General features: G+C 37.5%; 1 protein-coding gene across 1 annotated transcript in view; it reads right to left on the minus strand.

The window, feature by feature from the left end:
• Positions 1-15,257, minus strand: part of GREB1 (growth regulating estrogen receptor binding 1) — a 93,932-nt gene that overhangs the window by 50,817 nt on the left and 27,858 nt on the right. Inside the window, exons 5-6 of the mRNA XM_070732891.1 lie at positions 3,686-3,868; positions 2,273-2,416 (exon numbers count right to left, since the gene is read on the minus strand). Of these exons, the coding sequence (XP_070588992.1) occupies positions 2,273-2,416; positions 3,686-3,868 (327 nt within the window). The remainder of the gene's footprint in view (positions 1-2,272; positions 2,417-3,685; positions 3,869-15,257) is intronic.

Raw genomic sequence — 15,257 nt, forward strand, 5'->3', positions numbered from 1 at the left:
TCGTTTTTGTTTCAAAAAACCTCTTAATAATCCATTCATGCTGCATTTAACTTATTTTTTATGTTTAGATGAATTCCAGATTCATACTCCTTCCAGCATTACACAAATTTATTTCACTGAAAATCATTAGGTTTCTCAGACAACGTATGCAGCCTTTGCCTGCAAAGGTACATTAACATTCAGGTACCCAGTCAATAAAATTTTAACAACAACACTTTTTATTAGTAAATACATTAAACAACCAAGAGCACATCCTACATTCTTGTTCATTCTCTGTCCAACGTTAATCATTCACTAAGCAACCAATTTATTCTCACAGATGTTTTCATTTCTGTTATATGCTGTTTTTATTGCAATTAATACTGAACAGTAATTCCATAGTGATGCAGACTATTTCGTATTTTAATATCATACACTTTTTATAAATAAAGAAGTGTGCCATGCACTTTCTCGCATTTGTAAATTTCTCCAAAAACACCTACTAAACAAGAAAAGTGATATTTTATTTAATCCACTCTCTAAACTTTAACACAATTGTTATGATGAAGTCTAAATATCATATTTTAGTCAAAATCCTAACTAAAAGCACAGTCAAAGTTTGGCTTGCACTTTTATTCAATAATTTTATGAGAGGGTCACATTGAATTTTATGAGGCTTACTTCTGAACGAACAAGGGTTATTTTAGCTCCCTAAGAAAGCACTTCCTACTAGGACTGAATACTTAAAATGTTATTTTAAGAACTGAAGTAGCTATCTAGAACTGGTCCCTTCAACCAAAATGAATGCAGTGGAAAGGCTTATAGAGTTTTCACCATAATTATTCGCATTGTTAGGCCAGTAACCAAGTGGCCATTATCAACCAGTACAGGGGTGAGTTCTAATTTACCTCGTTGCTGGTTCACTTCCTTCCATGTGGCATGGCACACCTGCACAGTGACAAAAAAGAAAAAAAAAGCTCTCCCCCCCCCCCCCAAAAAAATGTGAAAACAAAATGGCGATGCATGCACAGTGCCAGGAAAAAATAATTTTAAAAAGATGTCGGCATCCACAGACAGGCACCAACAGAACCAGTTCCGTGACATCACCAGCTGGTTGCAACTGGTTTAGGCGAATCGGTTCAAACTGGGAAGAACCCGCCTCTGAACCAGTGCCATGTAAATTTGATAGCACCTTTTCTAACCTGGATTGTCATTTTCAGAATTCCAGCTAGTGTTCCTGTGATTGGCAATTCACAGTGCAGATACAGAGAGACTTAGCATTGGTGGAAGCTATGGAACTTATTTTTAAATTGATTGGTTTATTTCTCATCTTTATTTTTTTACAAGTAACTCAAGATGGCAAAAACACCCAAAACTCCTTCCTCCTCCTATTTCTTCTACAACAACCATCCTGCGAAGTGGGTTGGGTTGAGAGAGAATGACTCAGCCGGTTTTCCCAGCTATGAAATTATAGCGCTGATAATCAGCCACCATTACCATTCTTCAAATCAAAGAATCCACCAGTCAAGATTTTGTCAAGGTCATCCAGATTTTTAAAAATGAACAAAATTCTCTTTCATTTAGATGTAATTAGTTCCCATCTCTTCAATATAGGACCATCCCTACAATGTCTTGGCTTAGTTTGGCTTTTTCTTCCTGTCAGATGAAGCTGTGAGATGTTTTAAAGTCTAAGTCACAGAATTCTCTTACTTATACGTATGCTAAAAGCCCTGGCTTTAAAACAGTTTCAAATATGCACACTTGACTTAGAAATAATTTAACTTAACTCTCTAACTTTGTTCATACTGTAAGACCAAAGAAATCAACAACAGCTTTCCAACTATCAAAGAATTATTGGAAGTGGAACTATATTTCACATTTCAAATAAATCATTGCATATCAGGCTATTCTTGGCAGTAAATACCACCTGAAACAAAAATCTGAATTATGCATCCATGGTGCATCACAGGTGTATGACCCCTTTCTACTTTGTGTTCAGGATTAGTTTTAGTTATTCATTTCTGCCCTTGCCTAAAGTGCAAATCCAACCACTTTGATTATTTTACGATTTAATGTTTTGGAAAGCTGCCAAAATGGATTAACTCAGTGCCAGATATATTCAATCAATGGTGATAAATGATAGGCAAAATGCATACATTACCCCAAGCGATTTAGGTTCATACAAAATGCTAAAGCCGTGCTGTTGTTTCAATCCACCCAAGTTGATTGTCAAATACCAAGCAAAGGAAAATCCAGACTGGAACATTTGAGGGGGAAAAACCTCAAAACTTACTTGTCTGATGAATTCCAGCTTGACCTACTGGATGTGTTGCTAGAAATGGTTCATTCGTAACAGTTGCTGAAGAGCCTGTATTCTCTGGAGGCTGAAACAACGTATGGGAAGAAATGCTGGAGGAGGATTGTCGGTTTCTGAATTCTAAAAAAAACCCCAAGATGTTTGTTATCCAATGAGAATTGATCACTTTGTTTTGGCAAAACATTTTTTTACATGAAATGAATTTTACATGTCAACACATGTAGGCAGATTTGCCCACATTATTGCTTCAAAGAAGGAACTCGTGAATTATTATTTATTCCTGAGAATTGTCATTCAAATCATTTATTTCATATAATTCATCTTCATATCAATTATTTTGTCCAATCTAGTCTCCTCTGTGTTGTGGTTGGCTCTGGCCCAGCTCCTGCTCCAGGGAATGTGGAGGTGGATGCAGGGGAAACTTCAATATGTCACAGGCCTGTGTTATTGCCGACAGAATCAGTTCAGAGTTTAGTTTCCTCGGACCAAGAAGAAGGTGGGAGTGACTCGGCAGAGGGGGGCTTGGCACACAGCCCAGGCAATCTCCCTTATCTTCCATTGATTCAGATGATGACGTTTTGGACCCACGCAAGCGCAGAATTATGCATAGAAGAGACCAAGTAAGAACATATTACAGGAGATAAGTGAGGCCACCCGTGTTTGGGTGGGGCTCCAGTAATTAGGACTGTTGCTATAAATAGCAGCATGTGGGTTTGGCCATTGTGGAAGAGTATTTGATCGCAGTTCGACAAGAATCCTGTGTTTTCTGGACTTTGTTGCTTTTTCACGCCTTTGAAAACAAAGCAGAGCAACGTGTGTGTGTGTGTCTCACTTCGTTGGAAGAAGAAGGGGTGTGAAGTTTCTTCAGAGCTGCTAGCTAAGTACTTAATGACTGCTTAAGGGAAATTGTACAGACTACCCGGTTGTTTTGGGACGAGTGCTCTTTGCAATACAAAAAGAGTGCTTAGTTTATTTTGAATTTTGGGATAAAGAACATTGTTTTGAATTTTCAAACGTGTGTGTGTCTGAAATTTGTACCCTTGAATTTTCAGGAGGCTCCTATCAGAGAGCCCGGCAGAACACTCTGGGAATGGGAGAAGACTGAATGGGAGAAGACCATCTACTCATACATTATAGTTGAGTCTTATTTTGAAGGATACTAGGAATCTATAGGTGTTTATGTTTTCTGGACAATCTGTTAAGGCCCTTTTAAAAAAGAAACTTTAGAGTAGATATTTACACTTTTTAGAAGTGTTTTATTGAGCTTTTAAACAAAATGTCAATGATCTTGGGCATCTTAGATTTATTTCTAAGGAGTTCTGTGTCAGTAACTTCTAAACTCTACAGACCTATTCCAGACCTTTTAAAAGGATAGCTACATTATCTCACCTGCCCCTTTCCAGCAGATTGCAGAACCTTTGGTAAGTGTGCCCTGTGCATTCCTGACCAGATAATACTTTAAGTGTTTCTGTTTCTTGGGCTGAGAGGTCAGCTTTAGATTGATATGATTAGAAAATTCAGTAAAGTAGCAGAATCCTTTCTTGCCACAGCCAACACAGTTTCCAGAGAAACCTGATGAAATAAACAGTAACAAAGATGAAGTAAGATAAATCAAATAGCCCATACAATGTGCTTCAGTCTGCTTGGAATGGCTTTAACAAAAGGAACATTAGCTCTGAGCACAAGAAGAGACACAGGCCAGATTTAAAAAACAAAAATAAAAACACCAAACCTGCCTTTAATGACCATTTTTATTTCTTTCATTTAGATTATAATGAAAACTGAGGTGGGAATACCTGTACAGATAGAGGTTATGTAGAGGTTGTGTGCAGCAAACTGCCTACCTCAAGCAGGCCTCGAATAGTTACATGATCTCACCCAGTTCACATCACCAGGATGATATAGGACACTATCCCTGGCTAGTACATGATCTCACCTAGTTTGTATCAACAGGATGTTCTTAAGGATTGGTGAGGAGAATTCACCAATAAAATGCTGTTGCTCTTTGTTACCTTTTGCTGCTTGGAAAACTGTATAAAGGCAATAAACACTGCGAAGTCAGTCAGACATCTTAGCGTCCTGCAATGACTGGTCTCTAACTCCATCAAATATCATATATCTCAGATGGCTAGCCAGGTAACAACCAAAAATGGGAATAAGGAAAAATGGAAAAAAATTACTACCACGGAACAGCTACAAGTTTGATTACACTTTTTAGATGTTTATGACCCAGATAATTTGAGAATTATCCCTTATTAGACTTTGGCACACAGCCAAAATACAGCTGCTCCACAATGCTGAAAAATAGTAATACAACTTCTCCCATACTAAGAACAGACTCTAATTGCCACCAAATTAAAAAAATAAAAAATAATATTGTGGGTTGAGCATTAGATTTTGCTATATGACAAACAACTAAATAAAATATCTGAGTCTTTTAACACTTGGATTTGAAATTAACTTGTTTGAATTTATTTTACACTCTAGACATCCAATTGCAGCCCAAAACTAAAAAAAACAATTTTCTTGCCAACTATAATTTATATGCAGAGTTTGAGTGCAGGAGCAATTTAAAATAATTTCCATGATAAATAGATTCTATGTTTAACTGCAGGTATTTTATCTGTTTTCCCACATACTATACAAGCTGAGAGATTTTGAAAGCAACTTTGTATAAGAGGACAGGCTATGAATAAAGCTGACTGGCTGATGGTCAGCTAATGTCACAAAGAACCTAGTTGTTGTTGTTGTTTTTAATTAATGAGAACAAATGGATAATGTAATAACCGAGAAACACGGTCTCCAATTTAAATCCTTTATTTCTCTTAGGCTCGTAGCGAGCGGCTGAAACACTTTCACTCCAGGCGCGAGTGAAGCAGAAGGCGCGTAAGACCAGTAGCGCGCCTATTTAAAGACTTTCGCCCAGCAACAACCGGCGGCTGATAGCTCTTCCATTTTGGCGCCTTCTACAGCGACCAATAGGAAGCAGGTAAACAATTCAAAGGGGTTTTTACATTTTCTGCTTAACAACACTGTTTAACAAGTTAACCTAGATATAGAACATTACAGAACTTACAGGATTTAACAGATAAGCCTATAAAATATTCACTTAAAAGAATCCTTAAAAGGCAGAAGTGGAATTATGCTGTACATTTCCAAAATTCCTAGAAGGGCACAATGTTTTTCCCCCCACAGTTGGACTGCTATTTTGCAAACTGGCATGCCCAATAAAAGCGCTTCCAAATAACAGCAGGCCCATTTCCCATATTTAGGAGAGGATTTTTAAAATTATCATACAATCAAATTGTACTGGCATGACATTTTCAAGCAATTCAGTAAGTAAATGTGACTTTTATGTCACGCCCAGTTATAAACAAGCATCTGGACCTACTAGCACAAGGGAAGACAAATAACCTCATCTTGTAAATAAATTAAATAAAAAGATTTTCCATGTGCATTGTAGTTAAATCAGAGGTCATCGAAGCCAAACCAACCAGAAGGTGCTCCAATTTATCTCTGTCATATGGCTGAGACCTCGAGATGGCTAGAAATCAATATTTGTAGTCCAATTGATAAAGGCCTTTCACCTCAAGGTCATCGGTTTAAAATCAGCCCATATCAACCCTGACCAAAGGTTGATTAGTCTGTTAATTTTATTTGGCCAATTCTGGCAGACCATATCTGAGGCACTATCATTCCTCTTAGCCCTTTGACCTTTCAAGGCAAGGCCAAAGACCCAAATAAGTCTTTTAGTTTTAGATGCACTCCACTTGTGCCCAGGTTCTTTTATTATTTCACTATTCTGCTGAATATTGCAGAAAATATTGGGTTCCTATGATAGTGCCAGACACTACAATAGAGTCTTCCTTTTGGGGCTTAGACTCTTCTGAAATGAACAGAAAAGCAATTGTCCATCTGGCCATCATCACTCTCCTTCATGCTTGCTGCCAGCTGCCATGGAAACGGGAAGCGAGGGAGCAATGGGCATTGGGGAGGGGAAATGTGCAGGTGGTATGAGAGTGGAATCGCTGAGTGGAATTGCCGAGAATTGCTTAGACTCAGAGAGGCCAGCTTCGTAGTAGTAGTAGTAGTAGTAGTAGTAGTAGTAGTAGAAGTAATAGTAGAAATAGTAGTAGTAGTATTTATATGCCACTCATTCCAAAAAGGACTCAGAGCGGCTAACAATAATTACAAATACAACAATAAAAAGATAGCAATTTTTACACCCTAAATTTTTTTGGCAAGAAATCAAAAACCTGGATCAATATGGATCAAATCATACTGAAAATATAATACATAAAATATATGAAAATATAATACCCAAACCAGAACTATTCTTCCTAGATATCTTTAGAGAAAAAAATCCCACAAGAAGATAGATATCGTATTATACGAATATTAACAGCAGCCAGAATTACATATGCCCAGTTTTGGAAACAAGAAAAAATTCCAACTGTATTAAATATCATCATAAAAAATATGGAATGTGCTGAGATGTCCAAAATTACAATGGAAATTCAAAACAAAAAGGAATCAGACTTCTACAAGGTATGGGAGAAATGGTATCAATGGTTAACAAAAAAAAATTAACAATTTTCCCCAAAAATGAGAAACTTTGCTCGCCTTCCTAGGCTCCAATTGAAAACAAAGAATAACAACATAATACGACCAAATACCGATCACAAACAACCCGAATTTAAATATAGACTCTTGCAACATAACTCCTCAATGTATTTTGAAATACTAAAACATCCACAGCGTTATAGAAATATCAAAACTTACTACCACAATTCTACATTTGATCTACTACTTTATACAATATACACCCACCACTCCTTTAGACCAGTGTTTCCCAACCTTGGCAACTTGAAGATATTTGGATTTCAACTCCCAGAATTCCCCAGCCAGCAAATGCTGGCTGGGGAATTCTGGGAGTTGAAGTCCAGATATCTTCAAGTTGCCAAGGTTGGGAAACACTGCTTTAGACCATAAAGTCGTACACTTCGAAAATGTCTGCCATCTCGCAGACATCCCTCTCCCCCTTCCTCTTCCTCCCTTTTCTAATTTTCCTACACTTTCTTTTTTTTCCCTTTTATGTCCTTTCATCATTTCATTCACTTACCTTATATTTTTTATACTCACCTTTTACTCCCTGTAATGTACAAATATATATAACTGCTGTTATAATATGCTTGTGTATATCATATTACGTATAATGTAAGATTTCCCCTTATTGTGCATCCTTCCCCCTTTTCCCTTCCTCCCATTTCCCTTCCCCTTCTTCTTTTAACTATTTAAACTTAAAAAAATTATATATATATACAGTGATCCCCCGGGTATCGTGATCCCCCGGGTATCGCGATCCCGATCATTGCGAACGGGCTAAATCGCGATTTTTCAACCCGGAAGTAAAAACACCATCTGCGCATGCGCGCCCTTTTTTTTATGGCCACGCATGCGTAGATGGCGCCGGGCAGATCAGCTGCTGGGCGGCTTCCCTGGGTCTTCCCCCTCTTGCTGGCGGGAGGGCGAGAAGCCCCCCCCAGCACCCGCTCGCCCGCCATTCGCCGCTCGCCCGCCCTTCGCCCGGCCACCCGCCGTTCGCTCGCTGCTCGCCCGGCCACCCGGGTTTGGGGGGCTGCTAGGAAGCACCCCATGCCGGCGGCAACGTTTTAAAACAGCCGCGCGGCTTTCCAACTGAGTCCCGAAGCCAAACGCGGAAGTTCGCTTCAGGACTCAGCTGGGAAGCGGCGCGAGCGAACGGCGTGGGCGGGCGAAGGGCGGGCGCGTGGGCAGGCGGCGGACAAGCAGCGGGAGGACAAGCGGCGGGCGGACAAGCGGCAGGCAGACAAGCGGCGGGCGCGGCAGCAGCGAGGAGTTTGCGTGGGCAGCGGGGAAACCCCAATCTTCGGCTCCTCGCTGCTGCGGCGGAAGTAAAAACACCATCTGCGCATGCGCAGATGGTGTTTTTACTTCCGCAGCGCTACTTCGTGAAAAACCGATCATTGCGAGGGGTCCTGGAACGGAACCCTCGCAATAATCGGGGGATCACTGTATGTATGTATATATATATATATATATATATATATATATATATATATATATATATATATATATATATGTAGATTGTTCTGAGTTCGGGTTTTGCCCTGTGTAATATTTTGCATGTTTATGCGACGTTTCGGCGAAATCACATTCACCATCATCACCACACATATATAGTGTGGGGGTGGAGATTTGTTTTGAATGTAGCAAATAGATTGGGTGATTATGTTTCAGTGATCTGATTGGTTGGTGTAATCATAATTATTAGAAGGAATGACATGGAGATTTTTATGAAGTGTTTTGTTTAAGGCTGATTTCCAAATATCAAATTTCTAAAATCATAATTATTAGAAGGATTGACATGCTGATTATTATGAAGTGTTTTTTTTTGTTTAAGGCTGGTTTCCAAATTTCTGGTAGTCGGGACGTGTCATCTCTTTTATGTATGCAAAGGGGTCTCCTTTCAATCTCTATAGCTTCTAGAGCAATTCTTCTGTATAAATTCTCAGATCACTGAAACATAATCACCCAATCTATTTGCTACATTCAAAACAAATCTCCACCCCCACACTATATACTAGGAAGAAATGACAGTTGCTAACATTCCATTTTACAACAACACAAAGATTGGAACTTTAGCCTGATGATGGTGAATGTGATTTCGCCGAAACGTCGCATAAACATGCAAAATATTACATAGGGCAAAACCCGAACTCAGAACAATCTACATACATATACCCGTGAAAATTTACGAAAACAAATATATATATATATATATATATATATATATATATATATATATATATATATATATATATATAAATTTTTTAAGTTTAAATGTCAAATGTTTATATATATATATATGTGTGTGTGTGTGTGTGTTTTCGTAGATTTTCACGGGTATATGTATGTCGATTGTTCTGAGTTCGGGTTTAGCCCCGTGTAATATTTTGAGTGTCTATGGGACGTTTCGGTGAAATCACATTCACCATCATCAGGCTGAAGTTGTAAGCTTCGTGCTGCTGTAGATATAGTATCTAAATCTACAGCAGCACGAAGCTTACAACTTCAGCCTGATGATGGTGAATGTGATTTCACCGAAACGTCGCATAGACACTCAAAATATTGCACGGGGCAAAACCCCATAAAATCATAATATCCTACAAAAACCTTTCATACTTGCAATCAGTCCTAGTTCCAGGCCTGCCAGAAAAGCCAAGTCTTAACAACTTTCCGGAAGACCGGCAGGGTGCAGACAGGGCCGCCGATAGGGCAGTATTACCGGTACAGGCGTCACGGGCCCGGCCAAATTGAAAAATGAGGGGGGCCCGGCGAGAGTGCTAAGGAAGCTAATTGGATTCAGTTGCAAAATTGTTACAATCGGGAGCAGGCAAGAGCACAAGTCAGCAAAAATGCCTAATTTTCTCTATTCTGCCTGAAGAGCTTCATAGCCGTTAAATATGAAGTTTGGATCAGAGCTAATTTGGTATACATTTTGATTATGGTGTTAGGTTTTTTTCAAAATTGTTCCCTTCTAAGTGTGAGGAAAAGATGTGTTGCTTTGGAGTTGACATGTTTTTTGGAGCCATCTCGCCATTTTAGATTCGAGAAGCAAACACCATCCTGGATTCAAGAAGCAAGCATTCTGGGAAATAGGAAGATTTGAATATGCAAAGGAGAAGCTGTGTAGAGCTAAGGATTAAGGATTTTCAAAAAACAAACAACCACATCATATTTTGAGACTTGTGCTGAGAAGATCTGAAGCGGGACTTTGTTATTTTAAATTTCACATTCTAAATTATATTAAATGCATACACAGTAATATCTCACCGTATGTTTAATAGATATGATAACATCCTAGGAAAAGAATAAAGAATAAAGAGGAAAAAAAGGTGTTGCTCTTAGAGCCGTGGACATGCTATTTGTTAAGAGACATTATACATTGCACATTTAAAAGCTTAAATATATTAAGTTATGGAACTCAATAGCAGGTACATGTATGAGAAAAAATCTTGGATTTGGTGGAGTTTACTATAGTTTTAAACATTATTGCATATAATTTATCTTCTGGTTACCTGTTATTTATTGGTATTATTGTGAAAACAAATATTTTTCTAGTGTGATGCAGGAGTATTTTGTCTTTATCCTTTGTGCCATCTTATTGCTGATTTAATATTGTTGATGGCAAAATTAATAATATTTTGTTAATTTGGTGTATTTGCACTGTTCTGGTTATTTATTTATATGTATGTAATATGTTGATGTCACTTGAATATATTTTCTGCATTATTAACATATTATTAATCTGTCAAACAAGTGTACCTGGCATGTAGGAGGGCAGCACAGAGCACCTGGACCAGAGACATGCCCAAAATATAATCCTGGTTGATGATTGGACTCTGTCTGCCTGACTACTGGGGAATGGACTCTGGGGTAAGTTTCAATTTGTCTTTTCCATTCGTGTTTGCTTCAGACATCGCCCAAATTTTGTTGCTATCAGTTTGTTCTTAGTAACAGTACCTTTTCTCTGAATCTATGGAGTCAAGGGTTTTCTTTCCTAGGAATTGATCAGAGAAAGGAAGATGCATAAGTGCACCTTTGTGCCTACCGTTCCTGTCTTAATGTCTTTTTTATCTTTTCTATCTCTACTTTATACTTATATTATGTTAAACATACTACAATACAATACTATATTTGTATGACAAATAAAATAAATAAAATAAAATAAAGCCTGAACAACTATAGAAGACATTAAAACTAGGATCTTATGATCTAAAAACCAGATAGTTCAATACTGGAGAAGCAATTGCATAACAGTGTGAAGGATTCGCCACTCTATATATGTGAAAAAACATTTGTGTCATTTGCAGAACTATTTCAAAATTTGCGTTTTATTTATCAAGGTGTTTTTTTAATGACTCTGCAGTCCCTTGCTTCAGGGTGAGTTTAGGGTGACTGATTGAAACTGAGTTTACTGGCAGGATGCCCTTCCTGGCACCTATGAAGAGTTCACAGCAGACAACTATCCAGAAAGAAGGAAATATCTGCTGCTACCAAGGGTTGAACTGACAGCCTCCAGAGAGGGGCGGCATACAAATCCAAATAATAAATAATAAAATAAATAAATTTTGAGCTGAGAGCTCCACCTCTAGGCCACCACCACTCCAACTGCATTTATCAGTTGATATGTTTAATTTCCCATTTTGTGTCTTAAACATTACCAATTCAACTGTGGAACATGCTATGAGTATGTATATAAGACCAGTACCTAAGAGAAATATGTTTTTGTGGGCTTTTTTTCTTCTTGCATATAATAAAATATATATATTTAATGATTGGGCTAGAATGTGGCAATAAGTAGCAACCTTAAAAAGTCAATTCTATGAACACATTGTGCATAGAATCTTAAAATGGTCACTGAAGAAAAACAGATTCTGGGCTAAGGGGAATCCTTGTATTTTAAATTATTGTATTCCAAGAATGAATGGATTCAATTTCATACATGCACTAATGTTTTTGGATGTGCAACTTTAATTAATTGTTAGCTATATAACATGGTGTGAGAAATCATACTAGTAAGATTTTTCACTTCTGTACATCTATCAGTGATTTGTCTATAGCCTCATGCCCCCACCCACCTCTCTCTGTCTCTCCATACAGATTTTTTGTGGGGTCTGGTTTATCAGCTACTGTTTAAGTATCTTTTAGGCTAGATATATTTAATGTGCTCTATATGAGCTTAAATTTGATAAAAATAGTTGATCCAAAACATAGATGCATAATTCTAATTTAGCACTAAGTACAGTCATTCACACTGCATTTGTAACAACTATCGATTGCTTTACATAATTTATAATTATGTAAAATTATAACCTTTAAGATCAGAGGATATGTATAATTTATCAATGCAGCCATTACATTTCAATTTTACAGATGTTAAGGTCCCTGTGGACTCAGAGTTAAGTAGAAAAGTGATATAGAAATAGATGTTATTGTTGTGGTTGACAAGATCAAAGTAACATGGCCCACTGCTACCTTTACTGAGAAAAAAACCAATACATTCTGAAGTTGCTATCATATGAATCCTTCATAGGATAGGCCACGTCTTTATTTTCCCTTTAAAATCTGCAACTACTACTGCCTCTGAGTATGTTTTTAGATACGCCAATTTAGTCTGCAGTTCCAAACCTGCTTAGCTTTTTCAGGAGCAACCAAAATCAACTATTAGCTATGAGTCTTAATGAAAACAGAAGGGAAGAAATTGACTTAAAAGGTTATATGATTTGCATGAGCATATTGTATGCCCAATGCACAATATGAAGATATTCTCAATCTTTTCCCGTTACAGTGCTTAATTTTGTCCTAAGAAATTAACAAGTCTTCGTAAGAATGGAGATAAACTGGCAAAATGAAGCTTTTGGAATTGGAGGAAAAAGTCTAGCTGTGGAAGAAAAAAGGAAGAAAAACAAACAAACAAAAATTGGAAAACTCCCACAGGTTAAGAAAAAGTCTTCAATTAATGGGGCATCATCACTGGTGGTAGGTAGAAAAAAGAAACTATCAATATAAGCTTTATTCAGGCAGCTGTTTAAGACCATTATTTTCAATCATGTTTCTTCTAATGCTTCAAGCTGGTTTTTACAGCAAATTTCATATACTATTGATTTTACATTTTATCTTGCTTCTTTAAGTGCTATTTTTTAATACTAAAAAAGTTTTAAATGTCTATGTTTGAGCCTCAGCAGCAAAATGAATGAGTTAAGTAAACTGGAAGATGACACATAAAGAAAACAAGGGATAATGATGTCTTAAATGCTTCAGGCAGAACTCCAAAACTTTATTTCTGTTAACTGTTCTGATTTTAAGAGGTGTGTGCAAAGGCTATTTGACACATTCCCGTTTCTTGTACTGCAATAATTTTCCTACTTCAGTGCATTGATTCAGAAACAAAATAGTACAGGATATGGTTTGTGAACAGGAGACGCAATTCCAGAATAGGTATTTGAACACACACATACACACATATGACCAGTGCAAGTCACAGAGGCAATGAACGGAAACCAAAAGCAATAGATGAACCTTATTTATACCCTCCAGACACATCACTGCTTGTCATGAATAGGAACCGGAAGACAAAAAAAAGCTCAATAAGTTACTTAATGCACAGTCATTTTGCTGGATGCCTCCAGACATACCCACCATCAAAAGTGCAATCAATTAACAAATGTTCCAAAGACCTTTTTCAGCTAAGCCACCTGTTTCCTACTGCAAATATTGACCCTCAAAGTTTTCAACCAGAGCAAATAAACAGAATTCCCTCAGGAAACATGCATGTTGATATTGAAAACAAGAATTCTGGCAGAGATAAGAAAATGTAACCCATCACTTAAGGTAATTTACTTATGAAATAGCAAAATCACTTTTTAAAGTTGGCTCTGAAGCCGCCCTAGCAGTGTTCCCTCGATTTTCGCGGGAGATGCGTTCCGAGACCGCCCGCGAAAGTTAAATTTCCGCAAAGTAGGGATGCGGAAGTAAATACACCATTTTTGGCTATGGACAGTATCACAAGCCATCCCTTAACATTTTAAACCCCTAAATTACCATTTCCCATTCCCTTAACAACCATTTACTCATCATTATTACTGGTACTAACCATTAAATAAGACACTTAGTGATCCGGATATTTATAAACATAATTATTTATTAACAATATTTTTTTTTTTCTTATTTGGAGATGGCGTATGACATCATCAGGCGGGAAACCCCGTGGTATAGAAAAAAAACCACGAAGTATTTTTTAATTAGTATTTTTGAAAAATATTAATTAATTCACGAAGTTCGAACCCGTGAAAATCGAGGGAACACTGTACTCAGAACTAAATTCTGTTCAGGGATGTGAGTATGGACAGAGGTGGGCTGCTAAGGTGGAACGGTGACTTGTGCTCGCCCCCGTGGCTCTGAGTGCTAGCAGAGTCCAGCGCAATTCTGCTACTGTACCTGGGTAGGCGGACACACAGGTGCGTCCTGGCAGACTCACAGATTACAGAAGCAGTTATCAACTGTCTGCATGGAACAGTATTAACCGCAACATTTGCACAGTCCCCTGCCTCCTGGCTTTCAATAAATTAGTACAAATTTGTTCCATCAAGCAATGTAGACCAATTTGCTACACCTATCAATCTTGAGAAGGAACTGAGTATTTCTTTCAGTTTTACGATATTATTTGTTATAAGATATTTATTTTCCAACTGGATTTTGTAGTGTTTTAATTTCAGTTATGGATTGGAGAATTTAATGTGTCTCAGAGACATCTAATTGGAGTGTGCTCCCTGCCAAGCCTTGTAAGTAAATAAATAAACATCTGCTTCAAATTCTTTAAATCATGGGCATTGACAGAGGTAGCAGGAAAATGATGAAAAACATGGGACTGCTTCATCATGTAAATAATATAATTTCCATCAGATGCAGGGCATCTGGGTAGATGTTATTTGGGTAGGTGTCATCATGGTTTGCTACAAATGTCAGCGATTCAAAAGCTTAGAAAGAAACTGAGTTGAAGGGAACTCAAAACAGTCCCTGGGTAAATAATGTAAAGAATATGTACATAATGTAAAAAAGAACATTGGCATTTTATAGTTCCTGTTTCAATTTAACATACTCACAAATATAATATATACAAATGTAGCATTATTATTAACAAATGTTTCTTACTATCCTTTTCTCCTGTAGTTTAGCATGCAATTAACACAAATACTACTTCCTCTGATTTAACAACCCTAGGAACTTTAAACTGTTAATAGCAGGAGCAATGAATGGGCTGAGTGGTTCAGCACTACTCCCTGTATCTTTAAAATGACAACACATTGCTAATTTATAGCCCCTTATATTCCTTTACTATTGCTGCCCAATTGTATTG

Source organism: Erythrolamprus reginae, chromosome 1, assembly GCF_031021105.1.
Source record: "Erythrolamprus reginae isolate rEryReg1 chromosome 1, rEryReg1.hap1, whole genome shotgun sequence".
In the NCBI taxonomy this organism is placed as follows: Eukaryota; Metazoa; Chordata; class Lepidosauria; order Squamata; family Dipsadidae; genus Erythrolamprus; species Erythrolamprus reginae.